Source organism: Pangasianodon hypophthalmus, chromosome 22 (assembly GCF_027358585.1).
Source record: "Pangasianodon hypophthalmus isolate fPanHyp1 chromosome 22, fPanHyp1.pri, whole genome shotgun sequence".
NCBI lineage: Eukaryota > Metazoa > Chordata > Actinopteri > Siluriformes > Pangasiidae > Pangasianodon > Pangasianodon hypophthalmus.
This window is the reverse complement of record NC_069731.1, coordinates 8,632,924-8,647,619: the sequence shown is the minus strand read 5'-3', so window position 1 is coordinate 8,647,619 and position 14,696 is coordinate 8,632,924. Positions and strand designations below refer to the sequence as shown.

The 14,696-nt window shown below is 39.8% G+C and overlaps 1 protein-coding gene across 1 annotated transcript in view; it reads right to left on the bottom strand.

The window, feature by feature from the left end:
- The window catches only part of LOC113532774 (intermembrane lipid transfer protein VPS13B), a 162,039-nt gene that overhangs the window by 130,282 nt on the left and 17,061 nt on the right, over positions 1-14,696 (bottom strand). Inside the window, 8 exon segments of the mRNA XM_034298179.2 lie at positions 465-552; positions 3,735-3,872; positions 4,187-4,306; positions 5,018-5,113; positions 7,435-7,697; positions 8,453-8,624; positions 8,922-9,103; positions 9,871-10,038. Of these exon segments, the coding sequence (XP_034154070.2) occupies positions 465-552; positions 3,735-3,872; positions 4,187-4,306; positions 5,018-5,113; positions 7,435-7,697; positions 8,453-8,624; positions 8,922-9,103; positions 9,871-10,038 (1,227 nt within the window).

Here is a 14,696-nt window from a genome sequence, read left to right as displayed (position 1 = left end):
AGTCTTGGGTTTCATTTTTGCAGAACTGGCAAAAGTCACAGAGTCGGGCGTGGGACAAGCCCAGCAACACCCCACACCACGTTCCTACAAAAAAGTGTTTAATTCCAACTACACTAGAAGAAGCAGAGACTGACAAGTGTCTGTACTTTAGAAATTAGCCTAACACTGACACCATGTTCGCGTTAAATTTTGATAATTATCTCAACATACGCAAAAAAAAAAAATAATAAAGATTAGCAAGAGAAAATATCTTGAATATGGGCAAACTTATCTATTATTTCTTATTATGATATGATTATAAATCAAATCTAATATTATTCAGCCTGTGTATAGAGGCTTATGGGTAAATTTTAATTTTTCTAGACAAGACCAGTATGAGAGAAAATAAAACAGGGTAAAAAGAGAGACAGAAAGAGAGGAAGTTGAAGAATAAGTCAACACTAAGTGAGTGTGTCGGGCAGTACCTTTTCCACTCTCATTCTCCATTGTGTAGAGGTAATCTAGATAGAAGGCGCCGAAGCGCTGTAGCCCTGCTTCTTCAGTGTAGGTCTCCTACCATAAGAACAGTGTTTATTACAGATTACACAGAAACATAAAACACATAATAGGAAGCCACACTAAGCATAAGAGCAGACATGGAGTCAAAAAATGCTTTGAGTAGACAATGTAGTTGTAGCAACACAATCAACAGTGAAGCACTTTCAGTCTCTCAAAATCAATTAAAATTAGCTCATTAGCTAAAAGGATATTGGTTGTTACAAGACCAAAAGCAAAAAATGATTTAATTTAACATTTTTCAAGATGTAGCCAAACATAGAGAGACGTCCAGTGTGGGGCTAGAGGTAACATCTGTGTTATTTGCAGATGATATCTCTTGGCACTATCCAAAGTAGACCTCAAATGCACACTTGAACATTTCGCTGCTGAGTATAAAACAGCTGGGATGAAAATCAGCACTTCCAAGTCCAAGGGAAGGGATCATCAGTGTGAGAGAGATGCATCAACTACTCATGCTCATAAAAAAAATTCTCAAATAAAAGCATCTGATACCACGTGGCACTGCAACGTAATCCATGGACATGTACTTGGATGTATTTCAAAATTAACAGTAAAAGCAAAACAGACTGCAAACTGTGAAAATATCAGCAGGAGGAACTATAGCATCTACATACAATACAAGTAACCTGATAAAACATCTTAAACATAAAACTCAGCATGACGAGTTCATTGCTAGCAGAAAATGCTAGCTAGGTGAAAGAAGAACATCTATATACAACAAGGTGAGGGAAAATAACAGCTGTCATCCAGTATACTGTTCTTGAAGATGAACCGCAATTGGTCCTTGACCACAACAGCGTGACATACACCCATCAGCCATAACATTAAAACCACTGACAGGTGAAGTGAATAACACTGATTATCTCATTACAGTGGCACCTGCCAAGGGGTGGAATATATTAGGCAGCCAGTGAACAGTCAGTTCTTGACGTTGATGTGTTGGAAACAGGAAAAATGGGATCTGGAAGCATAAGAATCTGAGTGACTTTGACAAGGGCCAAACCGTGATGGCTAGACAACTGGGTCAGAAATCAGAAATCTCAAGTCTCAAAGCATCTCCAAAGCGTCAGGTCGTGTGGGGTGTTCCCGGTATGCAGTGGTTAGTACCTACCAAAAGTGGGCCAAGGAAAGAAAACTGGTGAACTGGCGACAGGGTCATGGCTGCCCAAGGCTCACTGATATCTGTGGGGAGTGAGAGCTAGCCTGTCTTGTCTGATCTCATAGAAGAGCTACTGTAGCACAAATTGCAGGAAAAAGCTGGCTATGATAGAAAGGTGTCAAAACACACAGTGTATCACAGCTTGCTGTGTATGTGGCTACGTAGCCACAGACCAGTCAGAGTGCCCATGCTGACCCCTGCCCACTGCTAAAAGTGCCTACAATGGGCACGTGAGCATCAGTACTGGACCATGGAGCAATGAAAGAAGGTGGCCTGTTCTGATGAATCACGTTTTCTTTTACGTCATGTGAATGGTTGGGGGAGTGTGCGTCGCTTACCTGGGGAAAATATGGCACTATGAGAAGAAGGCAAGCGGGCTCTGGGAAATGTTCTACTTGAAAACCTTGGGTCCTGGCTTTCATGTGGATGTTACTTTGACACGTAACACCTACCTAAACATTGTTGCAGACCAAGTACACTCCTTCATGGCAAGGGGATTTCCTAATGGCAGTGGTCTCTTTCAGCAGGATAATGCGCCTCGCCACATTGCAAAAATTGTTTGTCATGTTATTCAAACCATTCCCAAAGAGATCAAGGTGTTAACCTGGCCTCCAAATTCCCCAGATCTCAATCCGATCGAGCAACTGTGGGATGTGCTGGACAAAAAAGTCTGATCCATGGAGTCTCCACCTCGCAACTTAAGGACTTAAACGATCTGCTGCTAACGTCTTGGTGCCATATACCACAGCACACCTTCAGAGGTCTTGTGGACTCCATGTCTCGACGGGTCAGAGCTGTTTTAGCAGCACAAGGGGGACCTACACAATATTAGACAGGTAGTTTAATGGTATGGCTGATCGGTGTAAAAGAAAACAATACAATAAAGTTGCTATACTCAGAACTGTATAGAAGCACTTTTCCCAAGTGGAACACAACCTACTCTCCTACTCGACCCATATTTTGAGCTGCCCCTCGACTGAGTTGAACATGGTGAGAAAATGCTGTTACACAAGAAAGAAGCCTGAACTCCATGACCGGCATAAAAAAAATCAACAGTTTGTAACAGTTTTCAGGTGATCACCAGCCCAGGTCCATAAACCTGACTGAGTTAACCAGTTCTGTCAGAAGGACTGGGCCAAAATTCCAGCAAAGTATCGTGAAAAGATTGACGAAGCTTCTGGTTGAGTCTTTGATTCAAGTTCAGGCAATGTCACCAAATGCTAACAAAGTGTATACAAACTTCTGACCAACTGAAAAATCTAAATATATATGATATGTCTCTTACCTATTATTTTGAAATGTATGGTAACATAGTTGGTGAAAAATCAAGTTTGAGTATCTTTAGCCTAGGTGCATGTAAACTTTTGGCCTCAACTGTAATTAGTAAGCACTTAACACTGAAAAACTAGCCAGCTATGTTTAGCTGGCCACCTTGGTATCTGATTGGCTGAACTTGCCATACACTGTAATACTGTGCAAGTTTAGAGAGATGCCCTGAAACAGCAATGTTAATAGAAGTTATTTGTTTCCAGGCAAGAAGTCAGAAAGTGAAACCAGAATTTTGTGCATCAGGAAGATATTAGCAGACATGCCAGTAAGCTTTTTTAATACAATGCTGATTTTATGCTCAAAATTAATAATTCTGGGTACGACATCTCTATAAAAATAAAGTTTAATGCATATTCAAAAAAGTGTGCCTGCAGAAATCTGGCATGAATATCATAAAAATAACAAACTTGTGGCACAGCCTATGATTAATGTATTGCCAAAGCAATAGATTTAGTTGGCCCATTTAACAGGTTCATTTATTTGGGAGAGATGAATGGATGGAGGGTGGAATGAGGTGTGGTGTTTGGCAATAATGCAGAGAGGTACCAGCACAGACCACTCTTTCCAAGAATTATTCTGCCATTGCCAACAATGTTTTCTAGAAATGTTAATGGAATTCAGGAATATATATATATATATATATTTTTTTTAAATCAGGATGAAAATGAGAATGAAAATTTACTGATACCTTGTGGAGGTTGGCATCTAGTATAAATTCAGCACGGACACCATTGTTTTCTGGGCTACGGCTGTCAAATAGTGAATTGGTCAAGTAGATAATTCCTTTAGAGCTTAGATTCTCTCCGCAGTTGAAAAACACAGCATCCTGCAGCGGAGCACATCCACAAGATGACTATTCACATGCAAACACATACATCATAAACAAAACTGTCAAAAATAATATAATTTGCACATTCTACATGTAAGTCCCTATTGTACTATTGTATACGTATATGTATTCTTTCAAAAAATGTGATAAGTGCATGTAACTTTAGGTATGTATTTTGTATTTTGTGCGTGCGTGCGTGTGTGTGTGTACATAAGCAAAAAAAAAAAAAACACAAGTGTGTATATGGAAAGTTAAGATGTGAATATAAATAAATAAATTAGCGGCGTATTACACTCACACACATACATTACCTCTTCTTTTCTGCCTGTCTTCTCAAAGTCCCACACTCCCATGAAACCTTTCAGACACAGAGCCCTGCAGCCTACCACCCCAATCTGACAGTCAAAAAATAGCTCTCCCATCATCAATGCCTAAAAGAGAGTAAAAGGCACAGATATGTAAAAGTCCCAAAAGACCTGGCTGCTGCCTAAACAGTCAACTACTTCCCTAGCTGAATAGCCCTGCCTTCACTTCTTGACCCCATCACTGCTCCCACCCTTAATGTGGCTTTATTTTTACTTTTTAACCCCATTTTCTCCCCAATTTGTTCACCTTCAATTCCTATCACCAGCCACAGGCTAACACGTGCTTATTCCTAGACACGTTAAGCTAGTTAACCGCATCGTTTCATACTGCTGCTCGTACTGCGTCACAGGGCAGCGCAACACACTCAGAGGAAAGCGCTATCTACCCTCCTCCACACACATGAGCTCCCAGATGCCCTTGGCTGGCTAGTGTCACTGTGATTGACAGGGAGTGAAAAAACACTGTTCGTATTGTAGGAGACCTTCACTAAAACTGCAGGGCTACAGCACTTTGGAGTCTTCTATCTAGATTACCCCTACACATTGGATTGATTACCCCCGACCCTCGCCAAACACAAACACACTCTCTCACACACACACACACACACACACACACACACACACACACACACACACACACCCACCCCCAATGCCTCTGTTCTCCTTGTAGTAAATATTTTCTTGTTAAGTTGTATAATTTCAGTACTGGTGTAGTGTTAATCCATTAATCTAAGGAGTTTAAAATAAATTATTTATGACCCTGAATTTGTCTTTTACCTCCACAGTGATACCTTCCTGTTCCACACATAGTACCTCCTGTGACTTCACTTTCTGAGGGCTATAGTAGCTGCTCTCAGAACTGCTCTCTGTCAGCTAAAGAAACAAAGAAAATAAAAGGAAGACCCATCAGTAACACAAAAACAGAATTGTTAAACAAATAATCAGCTAACAGAGTCTGGGACTTAGAGTATCATCACCAGGCAAACAAGGAGACATCAAATACTCTAGTCCTAACATAGAGAACTCTGGAGATTTAAACAAAATCCACACAAGACAGGACAGGAAAGCTGTTATTAAACATTTTATTAAAAATGAGCACTACCGCTATGCTTCCAGAACCAGTGGAAAACAGTTGGAAAAACCCCAGATGTAAAAATGTCAGCAGTGTCAGCATGGTGTGTGAACTGTGGCTGTGACAGTTACTCAGCCTCATCTACATCACTCCAGTTCGTAACCACTCTCAACCAGAGATGAGCACAGGATTTTTTTTTTTTTTATTTGTACCTGCCTAACAAATTTAGTTGGATCCCCAAAATATGAACAAACTAGTAAACCACCAGCCAGTTACTAAAAAAGCTGAGTTCATCATGTTAATGAACATGGTTTTCAGTTTGACCCGAGAGCTTCATATATGACTGCTTGTTTGCACCCCACCCACATGAAAGTGGAAACCTCTCATTCCTGTGAGAGGAAAAAAAACCAAAGTGAGCCTGTAATACATATCTGTATTTGTATTATATGAGAATTTGTATTACGAATAATGTATTCATATTCAACTACTTGCCTACTGTGTGCTTTCAGTTGATCCCAAAAAAAAGAGTTGATTCCAGGCATTGAAAACTAAGAGTCAATCCCAAAACATTGCAGTTGATTCCACAAATCGAAAATGATTCACCTTCCACTCACACACAGTAAGCACAATGAATCATCAGAGTGTTTCAGTTATCGAGACAGGCGGTGGATATTTATGTTGTCTTTATTGTGAATTTGTCTGGTCGGAATTAAACAAATCAGGGCTTAAAATGCAGGTAAGACATATAGTTGCAAAAAAAGTGGGCAGAACCAGTAACCAGTACAGAGAAGCATCACCATACCTTAGTCTGTGTGGCTCATTTAGCTGACATAAACATTTAATAATGTTCTCATGCTGTGACAGATTATCTGACAAATGTCAGTAATGTAATATTGTAGTTAGTGACCTGATATTTAATTAGGCCTAGTTCAGAGTTCTGTAGTAGTGTTAGTTGATTGAAATGCTGCAAAGAAATATTTTTAATTAAATATTTTTGTTATTATAATTATAAATTATTTTTGTTATTTTATATATATATATATATATATATATATATATATATATATATATATATATATATAAAAAATGATTGAAGAAAATTTATTATTCCATTGATTTTTTATCAAATTCATCATTAGTTAAAGAAGAAATATGCTTTTATTTTAGAACTCAGCAAGGCAGTGTTATGATCAGACTACTGAAGCAAACCACGAATGATTTGACCTTACTGTGGCCTTGACCCTGTTGGTTACAATGATCATTTCATATAAATACTATAAATATTCAAATATAAAGAATCTCAGACAGACAAACAGACACACTAATGGATGGACAGATGGTTGGACTGATGGCAAAAATTATAGACAGTGAGGAAAATGGATCTTCCTCATCATGATGGTACCGGTAAAGTCTTTGTATGACAAACAGGAAAGAAACTATTGAAGAAAAACTGTTTCAGACATTGAAACATGCTGTGACCTTGACCTTGTTTAGATCAGTTTCAAAATCTAATCAGTTCATCTGCTGGTTACAATGTAATAATTCCATATAAATCCTACAAACGTTCAATCACTCGTTCCTGAGATATCGTGCTAAGAGACTCTTGGACAAATAAAGGATAGATGGATGGATGGACAGACAAACAACCTGAAAACACCTGAATGCTGAGTGTTCTAAGAGAAACGGACATCATCATATTTCTTCTGGGAAAAAACCCAAAAACCCATTTGTTTAACTTGCTCCCAAGAAAAGAATTTAATATTAAAAGGCACAATAAAACTAAAATCATGGTTAAAAAGTATGACCAGTACACTGGGCAAAAATACAGAGACAAGATGAAGAAGTTAATTCAAACAGCCTGTTTTCACTCAAAGTGCTGAGATGAATGATGCTGTTGTGAAGGCTAGCTAAGGCTAGTGAAGGCTACATAGCCGTTATAGCCATATGAATATTCCAGTCACCAATAACATTTTGAACAGACCTATAAAATATAAAATGTATAAGGTGCTTATTATTAATGAATAGCACAGCCCCTTTAGTGTTATATTTTGACTGACGTGCCCCTAACCCCAAATGAGTTTGCCAGCCCTGATATAAAGCAAAAAGGCTGCTTGTCTCTCACCTTGAATGTAACTGAGGCTTTGGTGCAGTAGAACCCTACAGAGACTATGGGTTCCCTGAGAGAGGACTGTAGTGGGCTGGGATTCCCGGTGTTCTCCATCTCAGCGTAATATTCCTCCTCCTCCTCGGTGTTGATGATGGCCGGGACGAAGGACCAGGCCCACGATACCCAGCCCTGATCCTCGCTGTCATTTTGCATGCATTGATCTGGTGTTGAGTATTGACCTGATGCATTTGTATCCATTCCTTCACTCACCACCCCTGCTGAAGGAGAGAGACAGAACAGAGTTAAAACTATACTCACAGAGGTGTGGCGAGTTGGGCAGAGAAGGGAGGAGAGAGAATAACATCATATTGGAATGTTTAATCTTGCTAATGACATCCCTTTAGAAAAACACCACCAGGTTAAGACTGAGGAAACCCAGTGGCTCCGCAAAGGAAAATTATGATATTTCAAATAAACATCTTGTAATCCAGCAGTCAGTTTGTGGTGATCTCCTTTATTTTTTCTTTTCTTAAACATATTAGTCCTGCAGCCTGACTGTCAGGTGTGAAATTAACTGTAGTTCTCTAGTAACTCTAGTTCTGCGTCTGTAAAGTCATATGGGACTCACACATCATCACACATATAGAGGATGTGATGGGTGCATGTGTGTACATTTCAGTAGTGCTGTTTTGAAACATCGGACACAAAGTGTGTAAAATATGAGCTGTGTGAGCATGTTTAAGCGCATTACATTGCTACATGAAGTACGAAAGTATGAGCTCTGTGTGTGTGGATCTGCATATGTAAAAAGCAGCAGGGGTGTAAGCAGTGAGCAGATAAAGCAGTGTGTGCTCTGTGATCAACCACTGCGCAATAAGGCCAGGAAGTCTCCCTTTACATGTAGAACAAACAGGAACATGGCTTAAATGTGGCTTAAAGTAGAAAATTTTCATGATGTGAATTGTGTAATCTTCCTAAGCGCAGTGTACGAACAGTAAAGTGGTTTAAGGATAGTCTTGGTAAATCCACTAACCTGGAATGTTAACCACAACTTCAGTGGTAGAGGTACTCTCCTCTCTCTCTCCATCTCTCTGAGCTCTAATCTCCCCGTAATATAGAGCCACTGCGAGCTCCAGCAGCCGCACAAACATGGGAAGCTGTTGGTCCGTCAGAGACAGCTTCAGGCTCTCAACCATTGTGTGGATCTGAAAAACACACACAAGCACAAATAAAAATGTATACATCTTCACAGAACTACATGCCTACACTCACACACATATGTATGTGTGTGTGTATATATATATATATATATATATATATATATATATATATATATATATATATATATATATATATATATATATATATATATATATATATTACACACACACACACACACACACACTACTGTGTTAAAGTTTAATGCTGACAGTCCTGCTAAGGACACAGAGAAGAGGGAGAAAAGATGAGAAGGAAAGGGATAAGAGAGAGATGCATCTTACTTTGATGATGGCTGGGATTTTGTAATTGATGTTGTGGTAGGTGAAGTGAAGCCGGGTTCTGAAGGAGCACTTGTAGAGCAACGGGTCCTGATAAAACTCAATTTTCCCACTGGCATTCCGCTTATCCAAACACACTGTGCAGTCTGAAAAATTTATCACCTTCCTCAAAACAAACTTAGGAGCTGCAGAAAGAAGAAGAAAAGGGTATGGGATCAAGGAGTTTAAAGAAAGAGCAATACATAAAGAACAGCAGTAAATCAGTGTGTGTGTGTGTGTGTGTCTGTGTGTGTGTGTGTGTGTGTGTGTGTGTGTGTGTTCGTTCAGACAGTAGTGACCACTGTAGGAACTAGCTTATCAATCATGTGGCAAGGAGTGAGATTTTAAATGTTTAACTGTTCCACTGCTTTAGAAGGGAAATGGGTCAATTCACAATGCAATGATAACTCACAAGCAACTCCATTTACTGAACCATAAAACTCACTTAGATTATGTTTAACATTAGTCATAAGGAAATTACTAATGGCAGTAACCAAGACATCAGTATTTTTACAAATCTCTTATAAAAATTAGTTAGTTAAGATTTACATTTGGCAGACGCCCTTATCCAGAGCGACTTACATTTATCTCATTTATACAACTGAGCAGTCAAGAGTTAAGGGCCTTGCTCAAGGGCCCAGCAGAGGCAGCTTGGCAGTACTGGGATTTGAACTCATGACCTTCCGAGCAGAAGTCCACCGTCTTAACCGCTGAGCTACTACATTTCTGTTGACTCTGCCCTCTGTGTTGACTGTGTCTTGGTATTTCATGATTAAACAATTTGTGATAGCTTGCGGTGAGATGATGGAACCGCTTCACACACTGACAGCATGCATGGAAGAGGTCTAACAGTCATTAAACTTAACTCCCTTTCATAGAAATATGCACAACCAAGCAGCGTTTGGAAACTCACAGGTGATGTCCATGAAGGCCCTGTCCCACTGCTCATCCACTGTGTAGCACTCCGCTGACGTGATGTTGACTGACAGCACTATGTCATCCTCCACGTACTTCAGAATCAGGTTATTGATCACAACATTCAAGTTATTTACTACACGGCGGATCAGACTCTGTACATAGCCTGCAGAGACACACACAGAGAGAGAGAGAGAGAGAGAGAGAGAGATACATATAGACAGTGCTGTATATTAACAGTTTATATTTATCAATTAACAACATACAAAGCGTGTAAACTGTTGAAAAACCTTAATCAAATCAATATTTGCGGTGACCACTCTTTGCCTTTAAAGCTGCATCAATTCTCCTAGATACACTTGTACACAGTTAGGGATTTTGTAGGCATTAAACCAAACAGGTGCTAAGGATCAACTGTATAATATATAGACTCAAGCACAATCATTACCTGAAACAGAAACAGCTGTGTAGGAGGAATAAAACTGGGTGAGGAACAGCCATGCTCTACTAATATGTTGAGGTTGCTGAAGACAGTTTAATCTAAAAAAAAAAATATATATATATATATATCTTACACCACGGCAAGACTGAGCACAGCAACAGGACGCAACATGGTCTTACTTTATCAGCAAGGTCGGAAACTTCAAGGCAGGCAGGTGTTTCCAGATGTGCTGTCCAAGCTCTTCTGCGGAAGCACAACGAAACAGGACCTCTGACGCAGTGGTTGGCCAAGGAAACTTAGTGGAGTAGATGAAAGACACATCTGACATCCCTTTGCAATCGGAAGATGTCCAGTGGCGCCATCAGCTCAGACCTGGCAAAGACCTGGTACACCCATCTACAGTCTGGAGAATTTTAATCAGAAGTGGGCTTCATGGAAGACTTGAGGCCAAAAAGCCCTACTTCCGACATGGAAATAAGGTCAAATGACTCAACTATACACGATAGCAGCAGGTGCTCTGGACTGATGAGTCAAAATTTGAAATATTTGGCTCTAATTGAAGGCAGTTTGTTTGTAAAAGGGCTAGAGAGCAGTACAAGGATGAGTGTCTGCAGGCAACAGTGAAGCATGGTAGAGGTTCCTTGTATGTTTGGGACTGCACTTCTGCAAATGGAGTTGGGGATTTGGTCAGAATTAATGGTCTTCTCAATGCTGAGAAGTACAGGCAGATACTTATCCATCATGCTATACCATCAGTGAGGCATCTGATGGGTCCCAAAGTTATTCTGCAGCATGACAACAACCCCAAACATACAGCCAAAGTCATAAAGAACTATCTTCAGCAAAAAGAAGAATGAGTCTTGGAAGAGATGGTTCGGTCTCCACAGAGCCCTGATCTCAACATCATTGAGTCAGTATGGGATGGGATTACATGAAGAGACAGAAGCAACTGAATCAGTTGAAAAGAAAGTCCACAGAAAGACTGTGGTTAGATCTCCATTGTGTGGAACAACATACCTGCTGAGTTCTTTAGGGAAGAGAAAAAGTATACCTAGGAGAACTGATGCTATGTTAAAGACAAAGGGTGGTCACTCCAAATATTGTTTAGATTAAAGCTTTTCTTCTGTTTACACATCTTGTATGTTGTTAATTGATAAATACAAAGAATTAAAATTCATACGTTCGAAAGCATCCTCACTTTACATTTTTTCCACATGTGCCTAAAACTTTTGCACAGTACAATATATATATATAAAGTAGGGGGAAAAAAACACCACTAAAAATAATACTCTTTAAATATTATTTTTATTAGTAAAAAACCAAACTTAATTCTTCTTTTCTACAGTACATAAAACCTCCTTACATGCCCATAAAATTCTGCCCACAGAATTCTGGTAATCCTTTTCCAGAAGTCTGGTCATCTTTTATTAGAAAAAAAAAAAAAAAAAAGCAAATTCAAACTTTGAGTCTGACTTTCACTAGAGTTGTGAACATCTTATCAGCACCCTGAGTGCCTCCCACCCCTGCATTTTGTTTTTTTGCGAGCTTGGCCTAATAGAAAGTTTAGTAAAACAACAGACTTCCACTGTGAAACTTTATACTTTTGCCCAAACACATACAGGTTTTCTGTCCATGTGACTCCAGACCCTCGACACCAGGCTCCGAGCTGTGAGAACAGTCTGCTCAGCCTTCTACAGCATAAAAAGGTGGTCTAGAGCTTCGTCCCTGGAACACAAGAGACATTTTCTGCCTCTAGTGGAGTCAATGTGTGCCACGTGTCTGTTCAACCTCAAGTCCTCTATGCATTAGAGTAAGGCTCACGCCAGCCCTTCTACATACAGCAGCCTCTGTGCCATCTGAAGTTGGAAGGTTTTGACCCGACAGACAGGTCGATTAGGCCCTGACCCAACTCTCATAGCAGCAGATACAGTCCCGAAGCACAAGTGCTGTCCTATGTAGAAAAATTTCACAATCCTCTTCTGAACTTCCCTGATTAGTGTCTCTGGTGGTTCAAGGACAATCAAAAGATGCCACAATCCGGTTGTTAGTGACCAGTACTCTCCCACTATAGGACAGCTGGGGAAGGACCCAGGTACACTGAGACAACTTGGCACACATCTTCTCCACTACTCCTTCCCAGTTATTGCTTGAAAATCTGCTGTTCCTAAAAACACTCCAATACTTCAGTCCAGCTTTTCCCCACTGGAGACTGACTGGTAAAATGGGAGGTCCTTGTCCCTGCCACTGTCCTGCTAAAAAAGCTCTCACACTTGTACCAGTTGACACGTGCTGAAAAAGCTCCTGCATAGACACTTAGGTTATGGGTTAAAGCTTGAACATTGTCCTGATTCTTGATAAGAATCAGCTCTAAGTCTGCACAGCAGTTTGATATAGCCAAACTACCCACAGTTCAAGACCTGCATCCAGCACACTGCTCTATTTCTCCTGTCAGTTTGGGCAGCTCCCTTCTCCCTAAATGATGGGTTGCAGTCCTCAGCAATGTAGAAGTCTTTGTAGAAGTCTGTAGCTGGTCTCCTCATTTTAGAAGCCTCTGCTGTTATGATTCCATCAGATCGTCTGAGATGCAGCAAATTCAAATTTTACTGGGCACATACACAATCATAAACAGTATGACGTGCAGTGAAATGCTTTTTTCGACTGTCCATGACATAAAAATAGAATTTACATAACCCAGAATTTACTTCTATATAGGTAGGAAAGGAAAAATATATAAATATGATATAAGGGATTGGTGGCAGAAAGAGTACGACAGCATCTGGTTCTGGTGTTTTATTTTCCTTCGGAGATTGAAGAAAAGGGCACTGGGAGAACCCATGTCCTTAATATTAGACATGTAAGATCTTATTAGGGCTACTTTAGCCTAATAAGGCTGATGGATGTGCTCTGCTAAATCCTGTTAAATTGTTAAATTAAACTGTTAAATTAAACTGTTAAATCCCCTTTTCTTTTTCTTCACCCCTCCCAGAAAGCTCCAAATTTCACAAAACCCCTCATTTCAAAGCAGCTTTGTAAAATCCTTGCTTTTTAGTGTCAGACATCATTAATGCTGTTATGACTAGATGATGATGATCTGAAAAATCAGTGGAGAACATGGCTGCTTTAAAAACTCTACTTTTTTCTTGTTTTTTGTGATGTAAAACCTGTCCAGTCTCGCTGCAGTAATCCTGGTGTCACTAACTTTAACCCATTTGTATTGTTTTATGCCCTGATTTTTCTCCCTTCACACATCAAGTCACACTGACTGATGGGTTGATGTGTGGAGGTAGAAATGTGTGGGTGCAGTTCCTCCCCATTCCTGTCTAAAATGAAGTTCGTAGTGCAGTTCCAGATCCCTCCCATTACCACTAAAGATTTACTGCTGATCTGTTGTAGTGCATTCTTCAGTTTGTAAAAGAGCTGTACCCCATCACTACTACTATTGAGGGCATAAACATTTACAAAGGTGAACTCTGTCCCCCTTATTTCTGCCTGCACCATTAGAACCCTGCTCTGTTCTAGTTCTGTTATCTGTGTGTTGGTTGCAACTAGCCTTATGTTAAAAAGTATTGCCACCCCAGCACTGACATTAGAACCATGACTAAGAAAAGACTTCCCTTCCTACCACATTGCCCACTCTGGCCTTATCACTGTGATTTTCCCTGTAGGAAAATTCCATCAATATTTTTCTGTTGGACAAATTCTCCTACCATGGCTCTTTTATTTCTGTCCCTCCCACCTTGACATTTAAAGACCCTATTCTCAACTTCCCCACTGAAGGGACTGGAAGGAGAAAGGAAAAACAGTAAGGACAGCAGTGCAGAAAAAGGAAAACACCTAGTGTGCCATCTTCATTTGTGCTTTCTTTTAGGAGAGTCTTTTCCCTCCCGTGACTTCGCTAAATGTTTTTTTAATTGGTATCTCTTTTTTTTTTTTTGGTCTAGTTCATCATAGTTACTATGAATTTAACAACATTTGGAAAAAAAAAAAAAATCATTAACCTCAACCGATTTACCAAAAGTCTCATCCAGAAAGTCAGTTATTTCTTAGAGCATGTAAAACTGCTGATGTCTGATATGTCTGATATATAGAATCCTATCATCATCATATAAGCATCATCCTGCATATCGTTGTCCTACTCTGTTTCAACATTTCCTGAGCCCTAATTGTATAGAATGTCTTTGTATGCTGTAGCATTACAATTTCCCTTTGGGATGAACTGGAACACCAACTGCGCCTCAGGCCTCCTCGCCCGACATCAGTGCCTGACTTCACAAACACTCTTGTGGCTGAATAGGTTAATCTCCACAGCCACACTCCAAAAGATAGTGGAAAGCCTTCCCATAAGAGTAGAGGTTATAATAACAGCAAAATTATAACAGCAC